General features: G+C 39.2%; 1 protein-coding gene across 1 annotated transcript in view; it reads right to left on the bottom strand.

Moving 5' to 3' along the window:
* Window positions 1-9,952: 9,952 nt before the first annotated feature.
* map4l (microtubule associated protein 4 like) overlaps window positions 9,953-20,597 on the bottom strand; it is a 69,414-nt gene continuing 58,769 nt past the window's right edge. Inside the window, exons 10-15 of the mRNA XM_053438931.1 lie at window positions 17,897-17,956; window positions 14,133-14,225; window positions 11,607-11,688; window positions 11,403-11,512; window positions 11,043-11,235; window positions 9,953-10,074 (exon numbers count right to left, since the gene is read on the bottom strand). Coding sequence (XP_053294906.1) covers window positions 9,953-10,074; window positions 11,043-11,235; window positions 11,403-11,512; window positions 11,607-11,688; window positions 14,133-14,225; window positions 17,897-17,956 — 660 coding nt within the window. The remainder of the gene's footprint in view (window positions 10,075-11,042; window positions 11,236-11,402; window positions 11,513-11,606; window positions 11,689-14,132; window positions 14,226-17,896; window positions 17,957-20,597) is intronic.

Here is a 20,597-nt window from a genome sequence, read left to right as displayed (position 1 = left end):
AAAAAAGAGGTGCAGTCAACAGGCCACACATCTCCATTTTCTCAGCCAGGCAACCAATTATTTTCTCTCTGTGCTACTGTTAACAGACTTTTCATCTTCAACATGAAATCAGATCCCAGCTGCACACATAATGATGGGGAAGGGACAAGTTAGGACTGATGTCTTTATTAAAAGAATTACATAGCTCCTTAACTGTCATCGTCAGGGCCCTCATGCGCCATCATACCATAATCTTAGTGCCATCATACTGATTTTCAAAAGTTTTCTCCGGTGATTTTGCTTAATTTCATCAAAATTTATCTGATTCAAGCATCCCAGCGTCACTTTCGCCATTGTGTTCCGGCAAAATCTTGGATTCCCTACATCTTCGACAATGCAATACTAGTGTTGGATTAGTCGATTTTTCCTCTGACTCTGCACAAAGACCGTTGTTATTGGCGGAATATCAGACTGCCTGCAAGAGTTGAAAAGCCCCCCTTTTGCCAAAATTCTTCAAAATAACTTTAGTTTTCTCTGTTTACATCCGAATCGTGACCAAGTGCGAGCGGTACCCAAAGCCTGATATTCAGAAGTGTTTTGGTATTTTTTGTGGCTTCTTTCGCGGTGTGTGTGTCAAATAACTTTATCAGGCTCTGTAAACTAATTTTTGGAAATCTATGCCAATCTAACAAATGCAGCAAAAAAAACAAAGCCTTTAATCACCAACCCCTTAAAACTGAATGCTATAATGTTACTGATGTCCACATTCACATTAAAGAGATTCCATTTGGTAATCTGTTGCATTGTTTCAAGTAGTGGTATAATGTCTTCTAAATAAAACACATTTTTAAACTAAATTTATTCTTTGTCTGGTAAATTGACAGGTGGCAACAATCAATAATATATTTTTTTATCAAAGTTCCATCCTTTGACTTTGATCTAAAGGACACCACTCCCTGGTGATTTGTTTGATGGCATTATTCTTTATGCCTTTGATATGCAATGACATTAGGGTTTATAATCTTCCATAATAATTTCCCCCATCGTATTTATCATACATCAAATGAGTCACATTGTTGTGAAGATGGATGAGTAGAAATCTCAGTATGAATAGGAATAAAGTGACCCCAAGCAAAGGACTTCTTCCCTTGTCCAAGTAAGCCTTCCATGCAAGAAAAAAAGGTAAAGAGTGGAAAAAGACCAAAGCTTGTTTTGCAGAGCCACCAACTGTCAACCCACAGAAGACAATACATCTCCAAGAAGAAGTTAAATCCTTGCTGAAGCTGGATGAAATGAATATCCCAAGACTACATAAAGGGATCTCCAACCAGGACAGAAGTGAGACAAAGAAGATTCAGAAGAAAGCTAAATCTCAAAAGAGGTCTCTGAACATTTCGGCCAATGTTGTAATTGGATTTCCACTCCTTAGACCTGAAGTGAAAAGGAAAGAGCAGTCTCCACTAAATAAAAAAAAGGAAGTTGTGCATTGTCTTCCATTTGCGGCATGTCAGGAAACAAAGGCAACAGACATATCTGTCCTGCGGATGGAGCCAGCAGAGACAACTGAAGACCAAACTGTCCTGAGGAAAGAGTCAGCAGGGACAATTGAGGACCAGACTGTCCTGAGGAAAGAGTCAGCAGAGACAACTGAAGACCAGACTGTCCTGGGGATGGAGGAAGAAGCAAAAGTGTCTCAGTCTCCATCTCAACAGGTAGAGGCATCGACTTCTCAGTCCACAGGAACACAGTCTGCTGGGACAGCTGAAGACCTTTCTGCACAGACAGAGGCAACTGCACTTGTGTCTGCATATGTGCCTCAGTCTGTATGTGGAAAGGGGATTAATTTGACAACGCACAACCTCTTTATACCTGAGCAAGAGATGAATCGGCTCCTGTATGAGAAGGACATGAGGATCCACTTTCTGGTACAAGAAAACTATGACCTCATTGGAAGGGCACAGAATGTTAAGCAAGAAATAACTCGTATTTGTGGAATTAAAAGGAACATAGGGATGCGACTTTCAGAACAGAGGATGCTTGAGTCGAATGCTTACTAAAAGCTCAGAGACTGTGAGAGAGCTTTCCACACTGAAAGAGAGAAAGCAATGGAGGCAGAGACATGCCTGGCCAGAGAGATTGAGGAAACATCCAAAATTAAAACCTCACTGGTCCAAGCCCAGGACCAACTCGAAATTTCAAGATGCCTATGGGAGCAGGAAAAGTCCCAAATCCTGGCTAATCATAGTCAGGAAACGTACAGGCTAGAGGCAGCTCTGCTGCAGGTACAGGAAGGAGGAAAGAAGGAGAGATTCCAGTGGCAGTTGAAAATGTCCACACTTGAGGAGTCTCTCAACACCATTAATCAAGCTCTGGAGGCCATGGACGAGGATAATGAAGAGTGTGTCGAGGAAATGATGGGAAAAATGAGGATCCTTGAAGAGATGATAAAGGTGGTAGAGAGCAAAGAAGCGATCTTTGCTGAGATGACTCCTCCAGTTCTTCAATAGAACCAGGGAAAAAAAAGTCTTGCGGAACTCTGAACCCCTAACCCTCCTCCATCCCCTGTCCTGTTGCTCTGTCCTTTTCCCTTTATCCCCCTAAGCTGCTCCTCAGTGTTAGGGTTAGTTTAGGGTTAGGCTTTAGGGGTTTACACTTAAAATGAACTAGTTCAAAATTCAATTCATGCAGATGAAAATGAACTAGTTCACGTTCATTTGTTAAATTTTTTATTGGGATGATTGTTATTAATCGATGGTGTCTGCATGTCGCTCCGCTCACTTTACCACTGAGTCCTGACTGTGAGCGCCCTGTCTCGTGTTGTACTAAGCACAAAATGTCGACGAGCAATTTCTCATGATGTTTAAATGCTGTCTCATAAACTCTGGTGCCAATCCAACAAACACTAACTTACTTCATGTACTGATCAGATCCTGATCACTAGTGATGAGTGTTTATTAGTTAAAGTAGGAGAAGGTCTGAGTCACTTAACTGACTCACAAAACTAAACATCACAGCAGAAATGTGGTGAAAGAGCTGAATGTTTTAAATCATTCACATCAATTGAAGGATACAGGTGCTGTTAGCAGCTAAAATAAATGGAAAAAAAATTGACTGCTGGATTAGCTTTTGGACATATATAATAGTCATGGAATGTATTGTAATTCTTTCAAAATAAAATGAAGAGAAAACTCATTGTGTGACTGCTTTCATGATTTAAGAGACTTTCATACTTCAAGCATTCAACTGGTGTAACACAAGTGTAATAATAGAAGATACACTGTGGTAGTCTGTGAGTTTAGATTTGAGATAGTGCAGGGAGTAATGGGACAGTTAGGATCAGCCAAGTGTCCTGCGTAGACTTGTCATCTGCAACATGAAATCAGATCACATCTTGCTCACAGAATAATGCAAAAGGGGCCAATTATTGGCTGACGTATATTTTTTTGTAAACGATTGCAAACCAATGCCCACCAATAACCATATGTGCATCTAAATCAGCAATGACTGAAATCTACCAAGGTTATGAAATCAAATCAAATCAAAGTTTATTGTCACATGCACCAGGGTTAGGGTTAGGATTAGGGTTTAGATTTATCTATCCTAACCCTATTTTTCTATACTTACAAAATAGAAAAATAACATACTAACATACTATATGACATACTATATAACATACTATATATAATAACATACTAATAATAAGTAGAGTGTCAACGAAACAGTAAATCTCGTGTGGGGAAAAATAGAATAATTAACACTACAAGACACTATCTGATCTTTTGCTTATCTTTTTATTTCATGATTAATATTCACATCACAGGTTAACAATTAATCACAAGGAACACCCCTTTCATACGAAATATTCAGAATTGCGTGGGGAGATGAGCTCTATCTAATAGGACAAATCCCTCTGACAACCAGCAGTTTGTTGATGTATGCATGCTCTGGTTATGGTGTTGTGCCCTACAGTATAATACAGCACGCTACAGTGGATCCACTCCACAGGACTGAAAAGTAGATTGTTTTTGCAGATTCCTCTCAGCTTTTTTATGGCAGATTTGAACATGTGGCTGAATAAGAACAGAAAAACAAAACGTAAAAGTAAACAAAATACAACAGTTAGACATTACAAAGCAGTTTAAACACAAAGATTGAATGTCCCGCTCCTAAGCTGGAATGTTGGTGTGACTGGTCTATCTGGAAGTTGCAAACAGAGAAAGCTACTTTTCAGTGCTGTGAAGCCCCTGTAGGTGGGAGACACAGTTGGATAACATATCTACCAACACAGTTTTGTATTAAGTCACAGTTAGATTTCTAGTGATAAGCGCTGTCTTTTCAATCTTTTAAAAGACAGGGCAAGATTAAAATCATGTCTGCCCCTTTAAGAAAGAAAATAGTCAAAACATTTTTTAATGATCATTTGGTTCCAAACGTCCCTTAATTCACTCAGTTGGTAGGTATGTCAAGGTGTCTACATAGGAGCTATCTAACACAGACCATTACTTTCTACCACATGCCAAAAGACTAAGTCTCTTTACTGTTAGTCTAAGTGGAGGTGGGGCAGAAAAAAGGGCTGACCAGTGTGTGTCAGGTGTGACATCTGGAGCATTCAAAGTCAAGTTTACCCCTGTTTTAGTGAAGTTCTCCAACCAATTCTGAAAACCTGTGCTTCTTGTGACCGTTTCGTCATACTTGACACACACAGGCTCCCTTCCTACTGATTTGAATCCAGAAAATAGCGTTTCTATTTGTGACCTACAGTAGCTTCAAAACAGAACAGAGACATACCTCATACATGACTTCATAATTTTTGCGTCTTTTATACATTTTCTTTTAAACATTCTTGAAACATCAGCAGCCCCTTTCTTGGCGGGGAAAAGGGCAAACTGACAAAAAGAAAAAGTATATTTTTCCTTTTATTATGCTTTCAATCTTATGATAATACCATTATGAATCTTAACATAAGCAGTTTTACAGATGTTAAAGCTCATCAGTCAACAAGTTTCTTTTTTTGTTTGATTTTCATTTATTTGAGTTACTTCTGGAGTGATTAAAAAAATGGTTGTAACTACAGTGCATTCAGAAAGTATTCAGAACCCTTCAGTTATTTATTTTGACATTTTGATATGATACGCCGTTATGCTAAAATTATGTAAATTAATTTGTCATTTCATCAAACTATATTCAATACGGCATAATGTTGTAGGTATTCAATATTCTAGCAGGCGAGGATTTTAGCATGACGATGCAAAACAACAGAATGTTTAAAAAAAGTGAAGTGGTCTGAATCTCAATGTTCTGTACACAAAAGGGACAGTTGACATAATAGTGTGAGGTGGTATTCCAGCATTTCAACTGTAGAATCAAATTTTTGTGAATGGATATCTGAGTGAATCTGTTTTTTCCTTTTTATCCAAGCTACAAAGATGCAACATTACCTTTATACCTAACTTAATTAGTGTAATTAGTGTTAAACTCCCTTATCTAAAGTGATGTTTCGTGACCAAACATTTGCTTCTATTGGATAGATCCATGTGTTGCTGCTTTAGCATAGACTATGAAATATTGCCCAACTGATATAAGATTTTGGAGGTAGGATATATGTTGATTCTTCTTTTAATTTGGCCAGTAGATTCATACATTTTAAAACAGAATGACAATCGTTATCATCACCAACACCCAAAACCTGCTGTCTATCTGGCTTCACTCACTTCCTGTGTATACAATGTCACAAGGAAGGAGACCTCATAGGTTCAAAGGCAACTCATTAAAATTAAGTTGCTGCAAGTTGCTATCATCGCCTTTTAACATTACTTAACATACCATATGCTAGAGGACTGAAATTCAACCATAACACTCATGATGCTGTAGCAGAGGTAGCCTTGATGCCAGTCCTCTTGTAGCCTATAGCTCCCCAAACCTCATGGAAACAATATCAATGTTAAGAGGGACAACGTGATGGCAGACTGGAGATTTCAGTGTTGAACCATCAATACCAACAGCACAACATAAAAAGCCAAAGTACCACTAAAACCCATGAAGCTGACCAAGATACAGTACAGGGTCCCAATTGTGTCACCCAACTTGAACTCATTCCATCATATGATGCTTTTCACTGAGCTTCCAACACACGCTAAGACTAGAACTTCTTCCTACTTCTATACACACAGACCACCGCTATCGCTTATCAAAGAGCGTTCATACCTATGTTCTTCTTTTCCTGATGAAAGATCCATTCATTTTTTTTGACATATGATACAAATCATGCTTTACTTTTAAGCATCTCATGACGATGATTTGGAGCAACAGTACAATATTAAATATGAGCAACTTTAATATCGCTTCAGTGTATCAAGGGTGTGTTCAAAGTAGACAGGACTTTAGAGCTGAAAGGGGAAACTGTACATTACTCATATGGTTTCGATAGCTGTACGATTCCAGACACAATAATATAGTGTGGCCATCAAAGCTAGTTTAAATGAGAACAGCGTATTACTCTACAGTAGTTCCTTTGATGGTGATGTGAGGTTTCTCAGCCAACCTTTGTTAGGTCTCAGAGCCAGACTATCAGTGTTCCAGAAGCTAAGCAACACTCTCTGCAGGATGGATGCAGTAGCAACACTTAACACATCTGACAGGTACGGCAAAACACCACAAACATGTCACCAATCCTTCATAGTTTCAGTGGAGACCATCTCGGCCTATAGTGCATAATGCATAGAAATACAGTGAATAGACAGGGCCCTCTCCTTAAAGACACTTCTTCGATTTATATCAATGGTGTGACACATCACAACGCTTGTGCTCTGTAAATTAAAGTCACATCACAGTGTTGTTTTAATAGAATCGAAAATTCCCAAACTAGGTGATTTATTAAAAATAATAAAACGAGACAAAAAAATGTGAGTCCCCCCTTTTCTCCATGGTATATCATTGAAGACATTTAACAATTGTTGAAACTGCAAAAATAACATTCCCTACAACTTAGAGCTTATTTCTTGTTAATCATTGATTCGATTTTGTGTGCTATTACTATGTTAAATTATTCATCATTTAAAACGTGGGTCTCTATTTGCCGAGAAAGACTTGTTCATTAGAAAGACCTGTGGATGGTGCCAGCTGCCGTATTTGCAGGCCCTTCTTTGCCTCGCTGAAATACTGCTGCATTCATGGCATTTTGGAGCTGTGTCCAGTGAAGTTGAATAATTTAAGAATTGCAATAGCTCTTTTTGAACATTTCCATTGTAACTCCAGTGTTATCATATCAGTACAAACAAGGCTTGACTAGTGTATAAAAAACAGCATTTTAAAAAGCTACAGAGAAACAGGTTCCTAGAAACTGCTGTGCAGTAGTAACCTAAATTGGCTAGTAGGTTTTAGTAAGTTCAACTAGATAATAAACTAGATACTACAGAGTACCTAATAAATAAATAAGTAAATAACGTAAAAGTTGCAAAGATAATTTTAGACTTGCCATGAATGTAACATTATTCCCTTAAACTGACGGCTCTCCCTGCAAGCAATGTCGCTGCTCTTCTATCCTGTCAACCTCTGGTCATTGTCTGTCTGTCTGTCCCTCATATGTATGAACGGGTAACAGGAAGCGTTCCCAGCTAACATCACTGTATTGCTTTCAGCAATGTTGGAATGGAACACTGGAGGAGGAAATAGACATAAATGAGACAGCACGAGGTGAGCCTATGTCAGACAAGGACTAGGCAGGAACGACACACCGACACAGCTCATTATTGTTTTAACAATATCAGCATAGACCACCAAAACACAATAAAGAGTTGGTTTCATTTTACAACAGAGAAATGTCTTTATGAGCAGTATACCGCTTGTATTTTAGGGTGCTGCCTTGTGTTTGTGTATCATACTGTATATGTGTATATGTGCTGCTTTATCTTTGTGTGTGTGTGTGTGTGTGTGTGTGTGTGTGCACACTAACAAGCATGTGTGTGCTTTCATGGATGGATCTGTGCTTATTTGTGTGTGTGTGTTTGTGACATAATCCCACTGGGATAGACCGAATGACCAGGAAGTGCCACATGCGCAAGAGGACGGTGCGGTCCGTCTGTCTGTCTGTCCATAGCCAAATGTGGGCTATAAATACTAGACACAGCTTAGGGTGACTGCTGGGGTCCCTCCCCTCATAGGGGAGTTCTGTTCAGGTGTATGAGTGGGACTGAAGTATACTAGGGAGGTTTGGTCTCTGTCTCGCTGTCAGAGAGATCAGACAGTGCTGGAATCAAAATATTATGGTGTGGGAGAACAGAGGGTTACTTGTACTGTGGCAGAAGCAGACATACTGAAAAGACTAAACGTTTCAGGGCCAATTAGGTTTGTGGCATATTCATGTATGAGCTTATTCAAAGTTGGGGGGTTGTAAGTGACACAGTTCTATTTTTGTATAACATTTAAGGTGCTTTTTTATCTTTTTTTAATACTTTCATTAATTCAAACTGAAGAGTACTGCAGTGCTGACATATCCAAATAGTATCTCTGTTAACCCTAACAGATATTCAAGATATTGTGAATTGAAGCCATGTCACCCTAGGAAGTGGCAAAACGTAAACCCATCCACAGCTTGGTTCTAGGGGCTCTGTCGCAAGTGTCTGCAAAGCATTACCTCTCCTATGTCAGTTTATACTCTGCGAGGGGATTCTTAAATAAAAACAGATTTTGAAAACTTATAATTTTGAATTCACCGGTTGAAGTAAAACTCAGTATGAAACATTTACATGATTTTTCTTTGCCCACAGACTAACCACTGATTATCTGCTGAAGTTAAGTGATTTTGCCAAAAACATCTCACCACTTTAAGTTGTGGTGTCTTCTGGACTTCAAACTGCAGCTTGCAGCGAAGTGGTTCACAATGTCTACAACAAGAAAAGTGCTACATACAATACTGTGCATCAATGCTATCACATTACTTCAATTAAGGGTGCAGCAGCTTGCAAGATCTAACACTAATAATCAACTGTTAGCTGCTCTTGTAAAGTCTTACTCCCTCAGCTTGAATCAGGGTTCACTCCTTCAAGGTCAAACTCCTCTTAACTTAGAAAAATATTTGGCTCCAGTATCAAATAACTGTGTTCAGTGCCAAATCCCCTTCAAGCCAAGGCTACCCAGAAGCACAGGAGATCCCCATATAACTTTACGCCCACCTTCCTTGATGACTATCACAAACTCATTCACCTTATTGTAGCTTTTAAAGTGCCTCGCAAGTACTGCCAATGAATGCTTTTTTTTAAACACAACAGGAATTATCTGACGTCCTAAAACCTTCTGCACCGACCTTCTTCATATCAATTTCCGTATCTACTTTAATCTACTCTTATACTAAATGCTTAAGAGATAAACTGTTGCAGTGATACCAAGAGAAGTAATGTCAGAGAAAATCTGAATGATCAATAATCAGACATCGTGCAGAGCTGTAGATAATATAGATTTAGAAATAATTGCTGGTTGCCTGGGAGGCTGGAATGTGTTGATTGAAAGCATACTTGACAGTCTTTGTCCTGCTGCTGGCTGCTAGCAAGCCCTCAGCGGGTTAGTGTGATCTAGGGCTAAATGGATGAGGACTGGGGACATTGAAAGATAAAAGTGGTTTTGAATTGTGAAAGCTGGAGCAGAGTGAAGCCTCAATACTCTGTTGTGAGGATGTTTGGGCCACAAGTACAAGTGTTTAAACAAGAATTAGACTCATAAATGGAAATATCCTATGAAAAACCTGGCTATACTCAATAAAGTTAATACAGCATTGGCTATGATAGTGGTTTTATTGCGTTGGGGGGGGGGGCTTTAGGGGTTGAGGTCATCTAAGTGCTTACAGGGAGTTTTATGAGTGGAGAAGCTGGTGGAATCCCACACAGACAAACAGCAAGTGCTGTTCTCTGTTACAGGTGAGGCCAAAGGTCACCCCGAGGATTGGCAAGCAGACCCCAGAGAAACACTGAGAGGCGATCGTTCAGTTTGGTGCTGTGGTGGGCGAGATGAAGGCCGGGGCGACAGGGAAGTGACTGCGCTGTGGTAGGTTGGTTGGTCTGTTGATTGGCAGGTCGGCGAGGGCCATGCGTGTCCCAACAAACTCTACAGGTCACTGGGACTCAATCTGTGGAAGGAAACCAACTGGATTAGGGAGAAAGAAGAAGGTGATAAAAGAAGAGAAAGTAATGCAGAGACAGGTAGGAGATTTAACCAGCCAGATGGTCTTTAACAGGCTGTCATTGCCATTATGAAACATGTTTTTGATTGTATTAGCGCCACAGCGCATCCATCAATTAGGGCTGAATTAGGCAACTGCTTCAGGTGGCAGAAGTCAGCTGTCTCTCTGAACTCAGAGGGTCTGGAGGCCAGCTGTAGTGCCTGAGATAAATGTATCCCCTAACAACCCCTGATCTCCACTCTGTAGGGCCCGTCATTATTTAATTTGGTTGCAAAGCATCTGCTACTTTGGCCACCTCACTCCCTCAGACATGTAGCAGATATCAGGTACCAATAAACATGCCTTTTCCCTCTTCGTGTCATTAAATTTGTATGTACGTTCATCTCAAACAGTTACTTGAAGAGAGTTGCTAATATCGCTCAGCGGATTTGCTCTCATGTGGTCATGTGGCTCTTTTGACGGACTTTGACCACTGGCGGCTGGGAGGTAGCAGCGTGGTCAATGTGTGTCCCTCATGACCCATCCCTGATCCAGGTGACTATTTGCTTGTCTTTTAAGTTTTAATTGTTTCCTCTCAAAATAGTTACTCTAGTGTCTGGATCCTCTATGATGCTTCAGATCCACAGTTTGTAAAACAGCCTCCATAAAAAAATATCTAAAATTCAAGGTAAATATACGTTGAAGTTGGTGTGATGATTGCAACTGAAAAAAACAATAACTGCTTATGATATTAATAATTTGGATTCAGTTACATTTATTGAGACTTTTTTTTTCTTTTCTTTTTCCTTAAATTTATGTATATATAAACAGTATTTGTATTAAAGTAGTGACTTCATGGCATCACAGATATGCAAGTTAGCAGCTGTGTGTGTGCACGTGTGTTTCCACTCACTTGTCTCAGTGATACGCTTGTCCATGGTAAGGGGCTCCCTCAGTCCATCTCCCCCGAAAGGAGAAGGTGTGGGCTCCTTCGCCCCATTCTCCTTGGCAACACCTCCAGGTGCTGTTGCCTTGGCAACGCCCGCTGGTCCTGTTGCTGGAGCGCCACTTGGGGGGGAAGATGTCTTCTCCTCTGCTTTCTCCTCCTGTAGCAAATTTAGACACAGACACACACAAAGAAGACTATGTTTTTTTATAGCTTACTACTCTCATGCAAACACACCATCTAGTAATGTAGGTCAGTTAAAGCACAGTGATTCGGCAGGACCACAGACGTTCCCAGCCTGTTGTCTGTATTTGGTTTAAGATTGACCTTGTGTCCGTTAGTCTGTCCGTTGCCGGGCCCCACGTTATCCAGAGATCCAATCTTAGACTTAGCCTTAATGTTTGGCTTATGGGCCTCAATCTTCACATCACCACCACCTAGAATGAAAAAGTATAACAGAATAGAATGAAATGGAAATGGAGTTTAAATGGAGGATAACAGAGGAGAAGAGAACAGACATTTAAGTCAAACCTGGCTTGTATTTGATGTTGTCCTTAGAGCCTAATTTGGAGGTCACCTTGCTCACATCAACCTTCTTACTCAGGATCTGTACCTGTAGAGAAGAAGAGATTAAAATGTCCACATTCAACGGAATAGTACAATGAATCTACTATAATTTGTACGTGCACAGCATATATTGTCAATACTACTACTGTATATACAAGTAATCATTCTGTATATACTTCAATGTATACTAAATGTACTTTAATTCATACTGTTTATACTTCAATGTATACAAATGTATATACTACAACTTCATACTATACTTTCTTAATGTATATGACAGTCATACTGTATGTACTTCAATGTATACACACTACTACTGTTTACTGTAAAAATAATTTTTCCTAAAGTATATGCTTTGATGTATACTGTATATATTTTTATTGCACACTGTCTATTTAAATGTATATAAACTACTGCTGTATACTGTATATAATTAAATGTACACCATATATGATCCTAATGTATACAGTATACACTTCAACATATACATAGTACTACTGTACACTGTATATATTTCAAAGTACACTGTATATATTTCAATGTATACTGTATACACTCCTAGTGTATACTGTATACACTCCTAGTGTATTCTGTATATACTTCAATGTATAAATACTATATATATATATATATATATGTATATTTCAATGTACAGTGTATATAGTTAAGAAATTTCCTGTCATCCATGATAATGCAGCTGGGGCATTTAAAGAGAGGATGACCTTCGGTGCTTGATTCCCTAGTCTGACCTGTTCTATTCTTGGTGAAGGTGCCTCTTTGTTTTGTTCAGCTGGTTAATGATGCACCATTTATGCTGAGGAATCAGGGCAGGCTGAAATTGGAGGACGGGAGCAGGTAGCTGTTAGGCCGTCGTCACATCACATGAGCGTGAGCTCAGGATCATGGGGAGAGCTCCTAAGTGCTCTGACAGCTGCTGGCACTAATGGAGTCTAAAAGAACATCCGCCCCGACCTCCCTGACAGGGCACGGTAAGGTCAATCAGATTTATTTTTTTGATGACAGTCAAGAAGACTTAAAAACAACCATGACCCTCAGAGATGCAAACTTTTAAATGCAAACAAACCATCATTAAGTCTGATTACCTGATTGATATTAGCAACATTAGAGGTTAGATGACAAGTTAAAACATTAAACAACCAAATCTATTATAGAAAGGTAAATATTTTAATTCTTGACCAGGAAGTCAAATGTTCATGAGGACATTTCAGACTGAGGTAGCTATGACCTATGAGTATTAGGGCCACATTGAAGAACAAGATTATTGAAGTTAAATCATAATATTACCGGAATAAAGTTGTAATTTAATGAGAAACAAGCCATATCACAAGAATAAAGACAGAAAAATTTGGAATTCCCACTTCTTCTCGATCCAAAATCTTGATTAACCATCTTGAACATCACAGAGATTTATCCACCAATATTTCTGAAGTCAACCGCTACCAAACATTTACTACTCCAAAAAATCTATTTCATTTAAGTGGCCCTAATACTCTGTGGAAGGAAACACAACGAAAGGGACTAGAATGGTGCTACTTTAGAACATGTAACTATCTTCTTTTGATAGTTTAGTTGGGTCCCTTTTTCTCTAGAATTAATACCTTTTATTTGCGTTGTATTGCCTCACCAATTAGAGTTGCCCCACACACAGTATGTAGCAGGTATACAGTATGTAAATTATTTGTGAGTATGTAAATCCACTTTCAGCTGTGGATACGACAGCTTCTTTTGGACCAACACTGGGGAATATACATTTTTATATTGTAGCATGAGCAAACCTTATTACCTGGTAACTATTTACACACTAACCCAGCCAATCGGGTCACTCCGAAGAGGATTAAGGTCTTGCATTTTGTTGAATTAATCTGAGACAGCAAAGTGGTGAATGTGAGGGCAGGCCAAAGACACAGTGATAGTGCAGCAGGTGTTTATAGAGCAAACAAGAACAACATCTGGAAGGGTAGACAGAGGGACATCGAGTGAAGTCAATCCCATATGCAAACAGTGGGAGACAATCATGTGCTCATTAGTATGCACTGATTGTTAGTTACTTTTAAATCACAACCTTTTCACGTCAATGTCTGATATGGGAAGATTAGACTTTGTGCATCGTTCAAGTTGAACTTCAATAGTCTCCCCCGCAGATAATACTGAAATGAGATTTTCTGGATTTGTGTGCTGGCAAAAGATTTATGGATTTTATATTTATGGTTTGATCTTATCAGTAATGATCAGATCTTCTCATTGTTGTTTAAATAAGGATAGAGTGTCTATACTGATGGTCTTATTAGCCTCATTAATACTTTTCAAGTAGAACATGTGAATATGTGATGAAGTAAGTTCTGTGTAAATACAGCCCAATTGGGTGGAAGCAATTTTGAGAAAGAACGTTCAAAACAAGGATAAATTTGAATAAAATACGACATGTGTCCATCCTAACAAGGGCCTGCCTCCAGCTGCAGCAGTACTTACATTGCCACCTCCAGGGACATGTTTGATATTGTCCTTGGAGCCACAGCGAGACGTGACATGGCTGAAGTCCAACTTTTTGTGCACTATCTGAACCTAAAGACAAGCAGGCAGACACACAGTCAAGAAAGAAAGAAGGAAAGAATGAAAGAAAGAAAGCAAGAGAGAAAGAAAGAAGGCACGAGAGAAAGAAAGAAAGAAAGAAAGGAAGTCATGAGCGGCAGGAAAGAGCAGATCAGCTGGCTGCTGAAGTTAACAGAAAACAGAGCAGCCTTGTACTGTAAATATGGAAGAAATTCTGTGATTCAAATCAAATTGCAATTCCTGCTCATGAGTTCAGTGAAAGCAGTGTATGTAATTTCATCAGTTCATAAATAATAAAACAAAACATTGTGGTTTAAAATGAAGGCACAGCTGATGGGACATAACAATAAAGGAATCAGTATGGTTTACCAAATGAAGAGGATGCTGACTGAATAACAACAGAGCGCTTCCATTTACAGGTTTAACTTAAACTGAACAAGCACAGGACAAACACTGTAAAACAAGACACAGCACAACACATGCAACATAATTTAACATTGACAAAAAGTGATTTTGCGTTAACACATGCTGTTGTAAACAGAAGCTTTTGCAAGCGACTAATACAGGCGAATGGCAGTTACTTTGAGGTACAGTTCAAGAGGACCACTGCAGATGTTCCAAACTTTTAGACTGCATAAAGATGGAAGACATGACAGTTCCCCAAAACAAAAGCCATAGTATCTCAATCGCCAGCTGGTAGCTGACTGCAGCCTCTTCCATGTTAGTGGATTTGATAAGAGACAAACTAAAAAGTCAAAGTAGACATAAAAAATGTTCCCTTCAAAATCATTTCTACCATTTAAGTTAGTTCTTACCACTGATGTACATCCAAGTATTTCTTTTTTCTGTTAAGTTTAGTTTTAATTAGTAATTTAATGCATTATGGATTGGGCAAAACGTCATGATTGACGGCTGAGACTGACTCATTAGTAGTCGAGCACATGTATCGGTGCGACCTCGCTACTGTGGCTCCATCCTCCGATTGCTACTGCGCAGACTCTGGCTGCAAATGACGCGTTGTCCATCTTTATATAAAATCTATAGTCAAACCTTTCACACAGAGTTTGGCAAGGATCAGAACACTTAGAACTCCAGGCCCCTTATTCCCACAGCCCCCAGTTCTGCAGTCAAATCCCCTGCAGCAGACCTAAGACACCTGCCTCCGTCCTCTCTGTCTTTTATTTTAGTCTCCCTCTCCTGGATACAAGTGGCATGATGACGCAGGGAGCACCAGCAAAGGATGACTCACAAAGCAGTTAGCACTTATATGCTTAATGTGAGAGTGTGCGCAACACACACACACACACACACACACAAACACAAACACACATACACACACACACAAAGACACACACACACACACACAAACACACAAACAAAATGCAGGAACCAGTATATAGGGCTGAAGACTTCATCTCTTATTGTTCCCTTTCTAATGTCACACTGTAAACATCCAAATTAATTTCAAAAACCTGCGATTGGTGCAAGGTTGGCCTTTATATTTTCCATTAGGACTCATACTAGCAATAGATAATGTTACCCCATCATAATACTAATAATAGTTATTAGCTTTCCCCATAGTACAGCAAGACAAGAAAGGGAAGCTTAAGTGAAACTGGAGAACAGGGGTTTGTTACTGCATTTCAATGACTGAAAGTTTCCAAACGCAGACGACACAGACACACACAGTTTCTCTGGTTAGTTGTTTCTCTGGATGCCGTCTGTGTCTGTCCACGCAATTTCTCTTTTGCTGTAGTGTGCACACCATTCACCACCATGGATGTGCACATACTGCGGTAATGTCATTGTGGGAGTGTACCGTTCTGAGTTGCAGAGGACACATCTACAACTAACGCACAGGAAATAGACAAAAAGCTCCTGTTGTATTTTTCCACACTTTCAGCAACGGCATTTACATGTGTGTAGTTTTGGTATCTTGTACTTGCCTGCTGCGTCGTCCTATCTTTAAACCATATCAGCTTTATTTGTTATTGTTGCACTTCGGAAGGAGCTATGAGGTCAGTGGTGTCAGTGGTGACTTGCAAGAGCACATGGACTGGTGCAAATGGGGTGTACTTTCTATACAATGACGTCAATGGCTGGCTCTTCAGTCAATTATATTTTGTGCGAGGAGTAAAATGGGTCATCAGTGCCCAATGAGGTGGAAAGATGGATTCAGAAGTATAGAAGATGATATTGGTGAAAACGGATGTAGTTTGGTTGAATGTGGTTTACAATATATGGAGATGTTAAGATGGAATGAAAAATAAAACGTAAATTAGATGAAATTTGTGTAATACTAGCGCTTAAGACCAATGAGTTTGAATTTGTCTTTTAACTTGTATGTTCGAAATTTTTATATTTATCCAGACAGTGTTTTTCCTGGGTGGTTCTCACATTGTTTTTGTATTAGTTTTAGTATCTGTCGTGTCTGGAGTGGCAGTATGTCTGCTGTAATATGTGTCTGTGTCCCAGATAAACACAGACTGATGCACAACAACTTAAAATAGGCACATTCAAAACCGTATCATGACAGAGAATTTTATCATTTAGGGAAACAGATCGCATTATTTTTAATACAAGCATACAACAACGGTAATGCTTCTATTTCTAAAATTTATCAGGTCTTTGTTTCTGATTTCAAACCTGTGGCAGCTAATAATTGTTTTTTTTTTTTAACTGTTTTTGATATTTTGTAACAGTATCAAGAAATAAAATGTATTATTTACTATCAGTCATTGACAAAAATAATCTTATTATTGAAGAGCCACAGGTGACAAATGGGACAAAATGCTATTTGCCAATACCCTCAGTTAAAGGTTCAGTGTGTAAGATGTAGGTGAAAGGGATCTTTGGCACAAATGGAATATCAAATGATCATAGTGTCTTCATTGGTGTGTTTCATCTAAATTGTATGAACTGTTGTTTCCTTTAGGCTACCCTAAAATGGGCCCTTTCTATTTAAATACTTTCTATTTACATCAGGTGCGGGTCCTCTCTATGTAGGCCACCATGTTTTTACAGTAGCCCAGACTGGACTAACTAAACACCTTTTGAGTTTTTATGAAAACTGAAGGTTACCACAGGTTCTCTGTCATGTTTGGAAGAGGAGGTTGAGGTGAGGGTGTTCAGCTGCAGCATGCAACTTCACCACTAGATATCACTAAATTCTACACACTGAACCTTTAAGTAAACAAATGATAATTAATCCAAGCCCAAGGATCCTGTAAACACTGCTTGTGGCCACAGTGGCAACTGTTCAGCAAAGGTTATAATAGATAGTACCAAAATGTATTTTTTTCAGACAATGCACATTAATGTGCAACACTATAATGCACCACTGCTGGGCAAAGGGATAATTTTCTACTTTTGAAAATGTATAGTTCTTTTTGTAAAATCTTGAATGCATTATTTTCACTTATTTAAGTTGTTTATGAGAAGATAGCGACTATGGAAACAATGCCTTAAGTCTGTTTTTAACAAAAACGTTTGTTTATGATATTCATTATTTACAGAATCCAAACTGCAGTGTTGACTGACAGTCCTATTTACGTATATTGAAGTTTTCTGCCAACAGGGAAGAATAAAGTTGTGGATGTAGAATGGGCTGTGTACGTGGTGAATGCAGAGAAGAGGTCAGACACTACGTGTGAGGTGTGAGGGTGTTGATGGTGGAGACTTACTCTGGCCTTGGCAACAGGGGTGCAGGGGTCTGATGTCTTGTTGTTCTGGGTGGAGGAGACCTGGGGAGACAACCACCCCCTGGTCAATACACCCTCCAGCAAACCACATGCCACAACACAACGGGGTGGAACAGCAGGTGGAGTGGTGGGGATATGGGGATGGTGAAATGGATGGGGTGGGGGATGAGTGTGTGGGCTGTTAAAGCCAATCAAGAGGGGGAAGCTCATCGTATGACAGCATGGAATAAAGCTACATGTATCAAAACCAATCAGGTCCATTAGCCAAACGTGTGGGTGTATGAATAACATTAAATAATTAATAGCCACACCAATTACATGTGAGATCTAATTAAAGGCCAATCAAATGGCAGGATTAACAAATACGTGTACACACGTTTAATATACTGTATGAGATGGATGACTATTCGTTTGGCAGAAAGCTGGAGCAGAACTACAGTCAGACTTTTTAAATCCACTGCGTCTGAGGCAAGAGCCAATCAAATATCAGCACACAACGAATGAGCACAAATGCACAACCAAGAAACACCAGATCAAATGTCACGTTACTGAAGTGTGTAGTATTTTTCCCACCAACGCCACCAATTTAAACCTAAATACTGCGGATGGAAAGTTTGTTTTAAGATGCTTTTTAAATATTATACATTAAAAACAGGACATAACCATTTGGAGACACAGCAGCAGCTTCCTCCTCGATGCTGATCTAATGGTAATTGGCCATGTGATGATGTCTGAATGATGCACGAGGAGGAAACGAGGAGTCACTGTGAATATGAAAAAGGCTGTTGCTAAAAAGGAGCATGCGTGCTGTATAACTAGTGGGGAGATGTCTACGCTGAGCATGACAAACCTTAAATGGTTTGTTAAACCTGCTTTTTTTTTTTTTATCCAGCCAGTGACAGCTATATGTTAACCTGCTCCAACAGGCAGAAGAGGTTTAAGGGGAAGATGGAGCGGTGTGACAGACAGAAGATGGAAGGTTATATTTTAAACCCGTGCCTCGAATGAACCTTTAAATCAACATATTGAAGCCAAGATGAAGCAGTAAAAAGCAGTTCTAGACTTAAAGGCAGTTATGACTCATGCGAAAGAACACTAATTAATTTGAAAATCATGCAATACATGGACAGATGCATCACAATGAAAACCCTAAGGAAGGTGCATAAAGGAAAAGAAAAAAATAATAGCTGAAACAATAAAATTAAGGCCACCATGTTGTGGCAAGATTTGACCATTTTTTAGAACACATATTTTTCTTGTCCAGTGTCTGAATATTACATATAAATGAGATTGAACTGATTCATTAATGATGTCCTGCAGAGGGCAGCATAGATACCAAGCAGCTAAGCTAATAAATTACAGTTACTCGTTTAAGCGGATTATAACCAAATGCAAATACCAGATGTTCACAAGACCGGAACGGCCCTAAGGGATGAATGTGCAACTCTAACTCCAGGTAAATATGTTTTGTGAGAAACTTGATGTGACTTGGTAACCCTCCATGCCTCCATCCCATTTTTTCCTGCTTGCAATATTTTCCAGCTTCAGCCATCTTACAGGTGTATGGCCTGAAGCAGTGAGCTAAGTCACCTCACCCCTATGTGAAGTCAGATAACAACTCATCTTTGTTGCTAAGCTCTGTCTTAACAACAAACCAGTTCTGTTCTTAAAAAAACAACAACAATTAAGAATCAGTAACAAACTCTGTCTTTCCATGTTACTGGACAAACAATTCACACCAGAATCACATCCCGACTGCACTGTTGCAATTCCCTATATTTAGTCCTTCCCTGCACTCTTCATTAACTTGCTCGCAGATGGTCCAAAACGCAGCTGCAAAAGATGTGCGAGCACATCAACCCTTTCCTGGCCTGTCTTCACTGTCTCCTTGTTCATTTCAATGAACACATTGTCCGGGAGCCAGAATTCAATTTAACACTCTGCTGATTGCTTTCAAGGCTGTAAATGGTTCAGCCCTATCTTATATCACAGACCTTATTCACCGGGACTCAGCTCCCAGGCCTCTTAGATCTGACAATTCTCTCTTATGTGTCCCTCCCGGTTTTAACATCTAATCTAAACACATTTTTATTCTGTGGCCTCTTTAATCTTATTGTCTATTATTCTTCATTTGTCTTTTATTGTTTATTCTTGTCTAATATAATAAAATGACTGAGAGGTGCAGCTCCATCTTACAGTAACTTTCTGAAATTAGGTCCTCAAGTTGACTGTTTTTCTAAAAATATATCGTCTACTGAAGAAATAGCCTCTTAACAACCTCATGAAAACTACATTGCTTTTGCGTTTAGTATGGGAAGGTCTATGCTGCTCTCTACTGGACAAAACTGTCATGCAATAAACATTGTCAATTTAATTTCAAGTTGAGATTTGATTTTACTGTCACATTGTCAACGAAAATAAACAATTTGTTTGGTAATTAAAGTCAAAAACTTAAAATGACTGTCCTTTAAATATGGATAGATGATTAAAAGATATGCAATTTTTCCACCATGTTCTGGGTCGATCCTGGGGTCCTATCCCTCTAGGGACATTGGTCCCAACACAAGTGGTTGCCCACTTGTCGAGAATAAGGCAAAGAATGACTCATTTCCACATCTGTTTACACCACTAGCCTCTCAGATGTGTATTTATGTTTGTAATGGGGGGGTTATACACAGAATCC

The sequence above is a fragment of the Pleuronectes platessa genome, chromosome 13 (genome assembly GCF_947347685.1).
Source record: "Pleuronectes platessa chromosome 13, fPlePla1.1, whole genome shotgun sequence".
In the NCBI taxonomy this organism is placed as follows: Eukaryota; Metazoa; Chordata; class Actinopteri; order Pleuronectiformes; family Pleuronectidae; genus Pleuronectes; species Pleuronectes platessa.
This window is presented reverse-complemented; position numbering and strand designations above follow the sequence as displayed.